The 12,394-nt window shown below is 46.0% G+C and overlaps 1 protein-coding gene across 1 annotated transcript; it reads left to right on the plus strand.

Moving 5' to 3' along the window:
* Positions 1 to 389: 389 nt before the first annotated feature.
* Positions 390 to 2,434, plus strand: LOC136472269 (aquaporin NIP3-2-like). The gene is made up of 4 exons (XM_066469998.1): positions 390 to 1,225; positions 1,331 to 1,750; positions 1,846 to 1,907; positions 2,022 to 2,434. Exons 1-4 carry the CDS (start codon positions 962 to 964, stop codon positions 2,167 to 2,169), a joined length of 894 nt encoding a protein of 297 aa, XP_066326095.1. The 5' UTR covers positions 390 to 961; the 3' UTR covers positions 2,170 to 2,434.
* Positions 2,435 to 12,394: the final 9,960 nt, after the last annotated feature.

A 12,394-nucleotide genomic window follows, 5' to 3' on the forward strand; every position in this document is an offset into this window, starting at 1 on the left:
CCTTGTTCCATCGAATCTCATAGGAATCTGTGTATGAAGTTGGATCAACAGATTGGTCGTCATTTGAATTATCTCAGTTCTCGCGTTCCGCCATGGCATGTGGTTTTGCCAGTATCAACTACTCCAGATTTGCAGCGGCAGAGGTGTGTGCCGGATCAGCGCCCTGGTTTTCAAATGAAGGCGGAATGCCAAGGTCGACGCCTCCATCTCAATTTTGCACACAAGTTGTTCCTGTCTTCCAACTGCCAGTTTTTAGAAATGGTTTTGGCTGAGTCATCTCTCTACTCCTGTTTCGGTAATACAGAATAGAAGTATCTAAATAACATCATGTATGGTCATCTCGTCCAATAGAAATACTTCGAACTAAAATAAAATCTCAGAATACAATTTGCACGTGTTGCCGACGTGAATAGCTAAACAATAGGTTAAGTGGTTAACTGAGTCACGGCCTGAATATTCCATTACGAACCAGAGATCAGAGATGATGGCAACAAATATAATTGAATAAACACAGCTGCTAGGCACTCTCATTTGATAGTTGAACACTACTTCAGATGGGAGCCGTTGACATTTTTATTATACTTACATTGCTCTAGCAACTTCCTTCCCCATGGCGTTCTGTTGGATAATATCATGTGACATAGGAGTATTATACTTGGGCCAGTGTCTACCTATTCTGCTACCGCCTTTCTGAAATCCATGAACTCGGCACCTCCGCCGCTGCAAATTTGGAGGCTGCTGGTTTTGACAACAGAAGCTACAAGGCATATTGTACAAATGAAATCAGAGGCCTATATAAATACCCCTCGACTTCACTGCCATGCTCCATATCACACCCAAGCATCAAGTAACAGAATTCCTTTGGTCCTACAAAGATAAGAAAGGAAGAGTTCAGATCATCGCCATCCAGTTTAGTCCATTACTCAGTGAGGTCTAGTTGCTTGGCTTCGAGGGGAATAGCATGGAAGAGCAAAAGCGCAGTATGGGTGATGTGGCTGCAGTTGCAGTCCCTCCCATGCAGACAAGCGAGAGCAACAAGATTTCCATCATCATCTCCCCAAGGGCTGCAACATCCAAGATTATGCCATTTGAGCTGATCCATGCCGGAAGCATCAGCTCACGACCACATGCAGACTCTGCTGAATCCTCTGGTGCTCATGCAACTCATCATCACCGATGGAATCAAGGCTTACCAAAGATCAATGCAGTTCCGCTGATCAAGAAGGTAAAAAGTTATAAAACGTTTGCAGTTCAGTTTAACTGACAGTTGTTATTGTGCGTTTTCCTAGAGATGAAATGTTGACCTGAAAGAGTGGCCATTGCATTGCAGGTGAGCGCGGAATTCCTTGGCACATTCATACTGATCTTCACCGTGTTGTCCACCATCATCATGAATGAACAGCATGATGGCGTCGAGAGCCTGCTCGGCATTGCAACCTCTGCAGGTTTAGCTGTCACTGTTCTTGTGCTGTCCCTCATCCACATTTCCGGCTGCCACCTGAACCCAGCAGTCAGCATCGCCATGGCTGTATTTGGTCACCTCCCCCTTGCTCACATCCTGCCTTACATGCTTGCACAAATTCTGGGCTCCATTGCTGCCTCCTTCACTGTCAAGGGCATCTATCATCCAGTGAACCCTGGGATCGCCACCATACCCAAGGTTGGCACTACTGAAGCTTTCTTCCTTGAGTTCATCACGACATTCGTGCTTCTGTTCATCATCACCGCTCTGGCCACTGATCCCCACGCAGTAAGTTTTATGTGCTTTCGACCTTACAATCCTGTTTTCCCTTCTTCCCATTGTATGAAGCCAAAGCTAATAATGATCTTCTCATAAATCTTCAGGTGAAAGAGTTGATAGCAGTGGCAGTTGGGGCAACCATAATGATGAATGCTCTTGTCTCAGGGTATGTGCATATGGAATTGTTCAGAAGTACTTTCCGTTAAATTAGGAAATTTCTTGTGTACTTGAACTTTCACAAAAATATACTCTAACTTTGCTTGTTAATGTGTATGAGCAGACCGTCAACAGGAGCATCAATGAATCCTGCACGCACGCTTGGACCAGCAATTGCCACCTGTAGATACACTCAGATTTGGATCTACATGGTGGCAACACCACTAGGCGCTATAGCTGGAACTGGAGCCTATGTTGCTATTAAGCTGTAGTTTCCAAAAGGTAGGGAAAATTCACAAATCTGTATCTGAACATAACAATACTCTTATCTGACATGTAGTTCTAAGAAACTTCATGTTTCTGCAGGGAACATGTGACTCTCAGAGCGAGCTGATAGTACAAGAACAGTGTAAATACATCAACATTCTTCAGACTTCATGGTCAAATGGAAAGTGTAGATGCATGATACAATATTGATTTTAACCATTTTGGTTCCCTATAGAAGTTTCTTTTCTTTTTCTTACCTCACATGCTCAAGTCCAAATTCCAATGGGATATTGTGCTACAAAAACAACATGGAAGGGACCCAGTTTATGAAGTCAAGTATAGTGTGTTGTTGCTAATTGCTATGCAGCAGACTACTACCTGGTTTGCATACCAGCTAGACACATGACAAATGTTGAGCGTTGTAACTACCTGCAGAACTTAAGTTTCACTGTACATATATCTATGAATTCTCGAGAACAAGTGAGCAGTGTGTTCCTCCAAAGGTTCAAGAGCAACGGAGCCCAGCTTAAGGCCCTGTTCGCGTGCCTTAAACCCGGCTTAATCCGCTTCTTTTTTCATCCGGAAAAGTTTTCCTCTCACAAATTCCTCCAGATTCCTCCAAATTCCTCCCAGCGAACGGGCCCGTTCGCTAGGAGGAATTTGAAAGACGCTGGGAGGAATTTGGATGAATCTGGATGGTTTTGGATGAATCTGGAGGAATTTGTGAGAGGAAAACACCGTCGCGGATGAAAGTATTGAGATCACAGCATCCGATTTCCAAAGGAAATTCGATGCAACGACAAGGGTACTTTACTAAGCACAATACTACTAATGCAGTAACTCTGCTACTAGAGTACAGGGGTTTGACGGATTAACCTCGGTCTATAAGAAAACTTACAGAGCAGAGCAGAGCAGGTAGGCATGCGGTCTTCCTCCTGTTCTCCATCCTGAGCACGTCGGAGCCTTGCCGGACAGACGGCGGCCAGGACATGATCTGCTCGGAGCTCCTCGATGCCCACGGCAGGCCGTCGATCAGGGTGGTACTGGTCTGGGTATGGTGGGCGGATCACCGTGGACGGGGAAACGGAGCCCTGACCCTGCACTGTGCTCTGCACGGCAGCGCCGGAAGCTCGGGTGGGCGGTGGGCCTGTTGGGTGATGGGCCGTTCGTGCGACGGCTGAAAGTTCTCTTCCCTTCCACATAGGCCCGTATGTTCCGTGGGCCACAGCCCAGCGAACAGCAGGCCGAATGGATTTTGTTTTCGATCGTCATTGTGGGCTTGACAACTGGTTCGCAATGGGCGATTCTCAAAAAAAAAAAAAAAAAAAAACAAATGCAATGGGCCTTAACCAATGTTTGTTCAATATTTGCTTCTTATGTTTGGACCAATATATATTTTCTCAAAAAAATGTCTGGGCCAAATGTATTTTTTTTTAAACGTGGGCCATATATTGGCCTTGAATAAAGGTGGACCAATACATACATACAGTAAATTTTACATCATATATTGATTGAATATACACTGGAACGTTGGAATGGACCGACACTGGCACCGTTAGTTCCAACTGCTGCCAGATCCAAATAGCCACCAGAACAAAATTGAGAAATACAGTTTATTGTTTCCGCTTATACCACATGAAAAAAAGATAACCCATAGCTCTACACTTTGACCTACTTATTCTTTTGTATTTATGCCACAATGACAAATACGGCTTTTTTGTTTCCATTATGGGAATCGCGAGCGCTCGGACGTCCGATGGGATAGGATTCCATCGGACGGTACCGAACAACTAGTAGAAACGCGCCACACTCTCACCGTATCGCTGCAGTCCTTCCCTGTCTACCTAGTCCTGCCACACACATGTACGTCGCCCCCGTCCATCTCGCCCCGCCCTGCGCCCGTCGCTCCTTCCCCCTGACCCCCTCCTCTTTCTCCACGCGGGCGGGACCGGAGCTAGGATAAGGACGAGCACGCCCCGTCCGTAGGACCGCAGGTGCGCCACGCGCCCCATCCGTTGCCCCTAGGTGCTCGGGGTTTGCCCCCATGACTCTTTGAACAAACCTCTGAAACACGAAACACTTGAATGCAACATACGTTTGAAGCAGATGAAACATTTGAAAGATACACTTGCAACATGTGTGTGAAACATATGCAACATCCAGATAAAATACTTGCAACTTGCAACATGAAAACACTTATTGCAACATAAGACTGAAAACCATTGAAATATTTCGAACATACTCTTGCAACATATGTGTGAAACATATGCAACATCCAAATAAGCACACTTGCAATATATGTCTGAAAAAGCAGATGAAACATTTGGAACGGACGCTTGCAACATGCGTGCACAACCATTGCAATATATGCAACATCACAATTTTTTTTTGCAACATTCATATGAAACACTTGCAATATATCTCTAAAACATCTGAAACAATCGAAACATGCTTTTACAACATGTGTTTTCAACACAATATCTCCTTGTAGGCGGGGGGCAGCGACCTGGTGGCGCTTGTAGGCGGGGGGCTGGCGGTAGTAGCTGCATGTCGCGGAAGGGAGGCTTTTCCCGCTCGAGCGGCGGGAGGCTGCGGACGCGCGACTTGGAGAGGGCAGCTGCGCGACGCACCTGGCAAGGCCGGCAGCCAAGCGCCGTGGCTTGGAGGCGGCCACGCGCTGCGCCTCGGAGGGCCAGCGGCCGTGCGCTCTAAGGCGATAGGCGAGTAGATAAGAGCAATAGGAAGATGAATGAGTGGATGAGCGGTGTGTGTTTTGAGAAACGAAGGAGTGTGGGTTGTTGGGCTGGCGTCGTGGCCTAGCAACGGTGCGTCCGGGCGAACAGACGCCCCGTTTAGAGCATTACCATTCCGTTATGAGATCACATGCCTTTTTTTTCTATAAAAGAAGCCGTGCGTCATTTGCAATAAATATTCATTTTTAAATTATTTTTTCGAACTACATACCACAGTTGTTACATTTCTAAAAAAAATTTAGAACTGGTTTTATCACGATCGAAGAATCTAACCAGTTGGCTTACGCTTAATACCTAATGACAATAAATTGTATAAATAACCTATGAACCCTACGAGGTGATTTAAGGACCAATAACTTGAGGACTGGTTTTATAAATTCTAAAGTCTCGTCTTATATGACGTGATTTAAGCGGCTGGCGGTACGTAACCTCCGTGAAAATTAAACCCTTTTTAAATTTAATTTTATATATTCATGGAAGAGAAAAAAGAGTAACTCTAAGGTTAAAAGTTGAGCCTCATCTTCCTTTATAAATTTCTAATAAATCTGCCGCTGCTCTGCGAGTAGATAAATATAGTCAACCGGCGTAAGAACAGTACGACGCACGATGACGTAGTAACAAGGGAGATGTTAGTCGCTCCAACTCCAATCGTCTGTTCTCTCCTGCAAGTCGATCGGCCGGGTCGTGAGAGGCATGCATAAGCATCAATGAGAAACAGGAGAAGTGGAGAAAGGAAAGCGTGTCGTACGGCGTGGTGGTCGTCCCCGGCCGTGCGAGCGCGAGCGATTCCATTCCGACGCGTGCACCTGCACCCAACCGAAGCATCAGCAGGCTGCACCGTCGTGTGCGCGGTCGTCGCGGCTGACGACCATCGACCCGATCGACAACCAACTGGGTCGTACGCGTCGTCGTCCCCCTACCAGCCCGAGCGCCAGCGACAGTGCCCTTAGAGCAACTCCAAGAGATCATGTAAAATTAGATGCTAAAATCCATAATTTAGCCATTGTCTAAAATAAAATACCCACCAAAAAACTCGGTTCTCTATTTTTAAAACTACTACACATCATCGGATTAGATCGCTCATTATCCTTTCAGTTACCAGCGGCTGCCATCTCTACTCCTCTTCTCGTCACTTCCCCACCGAGCTCCATTAATTTTGCCATAATAGCGGCAACAGCAGCACAAAGTGTCGAGATGGGGCCGGCGAGATCAAGCGTGGCGGGGGCAGCAGCAGCAGCTTGTTCCCAGCAGCAGCAGCAGCACAAGTGCCGCGACGGGGGTGCGAGATTGGATTCCACGAAATCAAGTGCAGAGTGAGATCATCTTGTTTCCCAGCAGCATGGTGGCGAGCTATTGGAGCGCGGGTGCACGGCAGGAACTCGCGAGAAAAATGATCCACGCACGTGGGAGGACACGGGCACCGCGCGGGAATAGGTCCGGGAAGGCGGATGGCAAGCCGCTGCGGTGCGCTATTTCTAGCTAGCGATGAGCACGGGATAGAGCGCTTGCTATTTTAGATCACTGGATAGAACGACTGTTGGACCTCTATTTCTTACCAAAATATCTAAATTTAGATTAGACAGTACAAATAGCCCATCTCTTGGAGTTGCTCTTATGCTGAAATTTGGCTTATGTTTATGCTAAAATATTAAAGAGAAAAATAATGTTTCATGACTGGAAAATCAGTCATTAAAGGTAAATGTGTCAATAAACAAGAAGCGAGAGGTTGAACAAAAATCATTTATTGTGTCTTTCTCAGTTATACTATTCACGGCGTGGGTTATAGACATTTATTGTGTCTTTCTCAGTTATACTATTCACGGCGTGGGTTATAGATTTCTCTACCTTAAAACTAAAGAAGCAAAATTTCAACCTCAAATTTCATGACTAATTTTCGTCTAGACCATCCAATCCAAATCAAATAAATTTTCTCGGGTCTCCCAAATCTATACAAGGATTTTTCAAATCGGGAAGCCCAAATCTACAAGAAGGTGCCCGGAACCAAATCGAGTCTGAATCAAAATCCACACAGCACAGCAATCCAAATCCAAACCCAAATCAAACAGAAAGTCAAGTCGATGATCAAACCCACCGACTCCGTCAGCAAGACGCCGTGTCAAGTCGATGATTGAATCCACCGGCTCCGTCGGCGAGACGCCGTGCCACCACAACCTCGTCCGTCGGACTGGACGAAGTCAGTGAGATGGGAGGCCACCAGGGCCGCAGCGTCGGCGTCGGTGAAGGCCAAGATGGTGGCAGCGAGGCGCGAGGCAAAATGGACGAGCGCCGCCGTTGAGGGAGGCTGTTGCTGCCGCACGCGCAAAATGAATGGGCGCCATAGTTGGCCTTAGCGCCGCCGTCTTACGGGCATCCAACTGGCCACCTAGACAGAGCCGCGCGCGGTACACCTGCACGCGCACGCCGGCTAGAAGACCGGCTGATGCCGACAGCTCCTGTGTGCTACTCTCTCCCGGTGCGGCTGGCTACCTGGCTTCTGTGCGTGAGAAGGAGAAAAGAAACTGAGTTAACCTTTTAGGTGGCATTTGGATAGCTGCTGGGTTTGGGTTGAGGAAATGAGATGGGTTATGATGGGGTAGGTTTGGGTTAGGGTTATAGAGTTTTTATCCTATTCCTGTGTTTGGATACTTGGTTTGGGATACGTCAGTTACGACAGAAAAAAAAAGAAAAGAAAACAAAACAAAACAGAGCATATTTCTCTTCCTGCTTTGCTCGTGTTGTTTCTTTGCTCATCCATGCTACTCGTCATCCACTGCAATCGCGTGCCCCGAGCACATCTTTATGCTCCCATCTGCTGCTTGCTTGCTTGCCACCGTGTGCTCAATCTCACTTAAAATGGAATACGCTAGTTCCCCACGATTAAAAATATTATTGACTGATTTATTGTAAGAGAATTTTTTTTATTGACTATAAAAATACGGCTTATGACCCGCGCAAATCGATCTTGAACGAGTAGGCCACCGTAGGTTCAGATCTGCTTCACCGGAGCAGCACGCGAGTAGGCACTTGTGCGGGCGGCCGGGCCAAGCAGAGGCCCGTGGCTTGGGCACGGCGACGGGACAAGCTCCGCTCAGCCTTCTCTAGCTGCGATGCGAGTTGCGCCTTCAACGGTGGCTCTGCAGGCACGACGAGGCGAGTGGCGGCTCTGCAGGCCCGCGCGACGAGGCGAGCGGCGGCTCCTGGAGGCCTGTGATGAGGCGGCTGTCAGCGACCGCGCTAGTGAGGGTGTGTTTGGTTGAGCTGTGGCGTAGGAAAAAGCTGATGTAGGCTGTGAGCTGTGGGTCGTGAGCTGTAGAAAAGCTGAAAGCTATTTGGTTAAACAAGTATAAAATATACCTTCTATCTTTATCTCTCTTGAAACAACTATGTAAGAGCTTTTTATTCCATCAATTTCGAAAAGCAGAAAGCCAAAAGCTAAAAGTAAGGTCAAACCAGCTTTCAAAACTGTACTACAGAAAAGCAGCTGCTTCTAAAAAAAAAAGTCACCTGAAAAAGCAGCCCCTTTGGTTGGGCTTTTGGCTTGTGGGGCCAAAAGCCAAAGCCAAAGCCAAAAGCCCAACCAAACGGATCCTGAGGCGAGCGGTGGCTCCTAGTCCAACCAAGGGGAGGCGCGCTGCTGCTCCTGGAGGCCCGCGACGGCCATCGACTGCGGCGCAAGCTTCTATCCAGGTCATAACCCACCTCTCTCAATGGGATAGGATCTCTGCGAAACGAGGTCTGCATTTTCCTATCCTCTTCTCTATCAATTTCCCTTACCCACAATCCGAACAGAGGATATGATTGCCGCCATATCTAATATCCCTATCCCAACCTCCATATCCCACGATCCAAACGCCACCTGTCTCAAAATATTCATATTTATAAGGTTATTATTTATTTTTTGGACAGAGGGAATATTATTTATTTTTCTACGATACTGCCAGCGTTCGAACGTTCGGACGGACGCCCATGGCTGCAGTCCGGTTTCCCGTGTCCACACATGGGCCCACGCTGGCCAGACATCTGCGAAATGAGGTCTGCATTTCCCTATCATCTTCCCTATTAATTTCCCTTACCCACAATCCAAACAGAGGATACGATTTCCACCCTATCTCGTATCCCTATCCCAACCTTCATATCCCACGATCCAAACGTTATCTTAGGGTTTGGTCCTCCTTTTATATCACTTTGAATGATTCGTGGTCGTTAGATCTTAGATCAACGGCTCATGTTACTTTGGCATTAGGGTTTCCCATCTTGGACCCTGGGCCTCAAGGGGAGCCGCGCGGGCTCCAGCAGGCTGCGCGCATGGAGCGCCCACCATGGGCATCTGCTGGGCCGTTTCGCTTTTAAGGCTAAAAAATTGAGTTTTTCATTTCCAGAATCTAAGAAAGTAGAGTGCATTTACTAAAAAAAAAAGAAAGTAGCGTGCATGTAGACGGGATAAGGATAAGTAGAGAAATAGAGAGGAAAAAATTAAGAAATAAAAAAATATGTACTGCGATTTACAACAAAAAACACACTTTTTTAATAAAAAAATGCATAATTTACAAGTTGCACAAACATATCTTACGTCTAATTATTTAATAATTCATATGCACTTATGTTCTTTTTTATTTTAATCTTTCGTATATACAAGGTAGAGTGGAGTGTTTGATTTATCAAGAAATGACGATTACAACACTACATTAATAATCTCTCCATTGCAATGGAGAACGTTCCGTTAAATTCCAAGCACTCGGATAGGATAAAGGCTGCTAGCTCCAATGACAGTGATATGATCTCTATGTCTAACAGCCTTTGATGTTTAAATTTCTTATGCTATTATTCAAAAAAGATGATATCGAAAGGCATAAATGTAAGAGATAACAGTAGATCGTTTTGTTGAATTAATAGATATAAATGAAATGTGGATTATACACACCAAAACATCTGCCTGCTCCAATTTCACGCCGAGGTAGCGAAGCATTGCCCACGTTACGTAGAACCCGTATTCATTGCTTCCCGTCGGCTGGTTTAGGGTCTCTAATTGCATTGGTGCAACCTGGAATGGAACCTTTGTCCCACCGGTCATTCTTCCCTGGACATTGTGCCACAGCATAAAGTGTGAAAAAGGGGCAACATTAGAATATGCTATGTGCGATTACAAAATAATATGTTAGGCTGTGTTTAGTTCGCGAAATGAAAATTTTTGGATGTCACATCGGATGTTTCGGGGATGTCGGAAGGGGTTTTCGGATACTAATAAAAAACTAATTACATAGTTCGTCTGGAAACCGCGAGACGAATTTATTAAGCCTAATTAATCCATCATTAGTGCATGTTAGTTACTGTAGCACTTATGGCTAATCATGGACTAATTAGTCTTAAAATATTCGTTTCGCGATTTCCAACCAAACTGTGCAATTAGATTTTTTTTTTGTCTATATTTAATACTCCATGCATGTGCCGCAAGATTCGATGTAATAGTTTGGGGTGAAAATTTTTGGGAACTAAACCAGGCCTTATTAGGTTCACTTACTCATTCAGCACTTTGATTAGGGGATCGACCAAAGAAAGTTCCTTTTTCCTTGAGTCCCACACCTCGATACCATTTTTATGAATATTGATAACAATGAAGACGAAATGGTTGCTGCAATCACAAAATCCTAGTTATTAACAAATAATTGTAACTAAAAAAAGAAGCATAAAAATAAGAGCAGAGAACACATACTTGTAATTGTAGGCTACAAGTATTTCGGTTTTATTATTCATCTTGAAAGCTTCGAAAATGGCAACCAATGTTACCGTCAGATATTCCACTTTATTTCCATGCATGCCTCCACATGTTTTCTCGTTGACTAGCTCGGGGTCTAAGAAGGCTATATGAGCGTTTTTTCTGTTTAAGCAATATTTTGTTACACACCTTCATAAATCATGGGAAATGTTCAAAAGTTAACTATTAGTGTATCGAGAGAGTAGTTAATTATAATATCGTGCATGTAGGGTACTTACGTAGTCCACAACGTCAATATTTGTGTATCGAGATCACATCTCTGATATAGCTGAAACAAGCACTCCCAACCGACAAAATGCTTCTCTTCAAGAGGATAATGAAAAACAAGAGGGTGGTGGATAATAACTTCAAAATATACCTATCGTTGGGGAGGGTTTGGAGAAATCCAAGTTTAACCATACCCAAACCAACTAACTGATCCCGGTTCCTCACCCTCCCCAATTACACCCGTATCCATTTGCCCAAATCCAATGAATAATGGGGAACTCAATGGATAAGTTCACGGCTGTAGAAAAAAATCAACAATGGATGCTCGATGCTTCACTGGTCATCTCTTCGCCCATGCCGTCCTCCCTTCCGTGATCTGCTTGTGTAGGAGTGTGCTGCACCGTGCCTCCCTGTCACCCCAGCGCCGCTGGGCATCGACGTCAACGCTGCTGCCGCTGCTGTCCATCAAGGAGGCGGAGGAGGAGGCCACCGGTGGTGGCCGTGCTGTCCGTGTGCGCCGGAAGCCTACTGCTTAGGGACGCAGACTTCAGGCGGGCGCTCCACGACAAGTGCCCCGCGTGCCTCGCACTGGCCATGGACGCGGAGGACGTCGTGGGGGGACGCATCGTGCTGGCCAAGCTCGAGCTCGGCATTGACAGCATAGAGCGCCTCGCAGTGGCGGAGCCAGGATTTATACTCAGGGGGGCCGGCCGTCAGGAATTATACTTAGGGGGGCCGGCTCGGTCTTTTTCATTGCGATAATTTTATTATCTAGTTATGTTTTGTATGATTATATTATCTAGAAGATATTAATAGGTATATATGACAAGAATTTTATATAATCTCTCTCTTAATATAAATAAAAAATATTAAGTCATACTACTAATTTTTTTTGTTGTGAAACATTGGGGGGCCATGGCCCCTGCCAGCCCCCCCTTGGCTCCGCCAGTGGCGCCTCGCCGCCGCCGACGCCGCATCGGCACGCTCCGCAACTCCATCGGCCTCCTCGTCGTCGTCATGTTGCTAGGCAACCTGAAGCTGTCAGCCGCCGGCGTCGACCTCTCCATCATCTCCAACTTCTCCTTCGGCTTCCTCCTCGGGATGGGCAGCGCGCTAGAGATGCTGTGCGCCGCAGGCAAAGTCGATTCTTGTCGTCTCCGCCTCATCGATTTCTGCTCTTTTCTTCAGGAAGTCAGACAGAAAAATTGAGGATGGATAATAACGGATGATCCCCTCCCCATACCCTATTACTCGTGAATATACCCGTTCTCCTATTGGGCAAAGGATTTTCTACCCATACCCTACCCATTCGTGTGGATGTGGATTTCAGGGGTGGGTATTCGTACCCAGCGACATATATACTTCGAAACCCATTTGGTCGGTTTCTGTTGCTTCGGCCATGTAATATTTATGCAAATCATGCATATATATTGTTAAATTTTTAAAATCGTCATCGGCCACCAAGAAATTGCCTCTTTGATACTGGATTGTCGGTTT

The sequence above is a fragment of the Miscanthus floridulus genome, chromosome 8, assembly GCF_019320115.1.
Source record: "Miscanthus floridulus cultivar M001 chromosome 8, ASM1932011v1, whole genome shotgun sequence".
Classification (NCBI taxonomy): Eukaryota; Viridiplantae; Streptophyta; class Magnoliopsida; order Poales; family Poaceae; genus Miscanthus; species Miscanthus floridulus.

Excerpts from the sequence above, each read along its gene's own strand:
- LOC136472269 (XM_066469998.1), top strand. The coding sequence starts at position 962 with ATGGAAGAGCAAAAGCGCAGTATGGGTGATGTGGCTGCAGTTGCAGTC. Across the intron at positions 1,751-1,845 it reads TGGCCACTGATCCCCACGCA|GTGAAAGAGTTGATAGCAGT; the intron begins GTAAGTTTTATG and ends ATAAATCTTCAG. Across the intron at positions 1,908-2,021 it reads ATGAATGCTCTTGTCTCAGG|ACCGTCAACAGGAGCATCAA; the intron begins GTATGTGCATAT and ends GTGTATGAGCAG.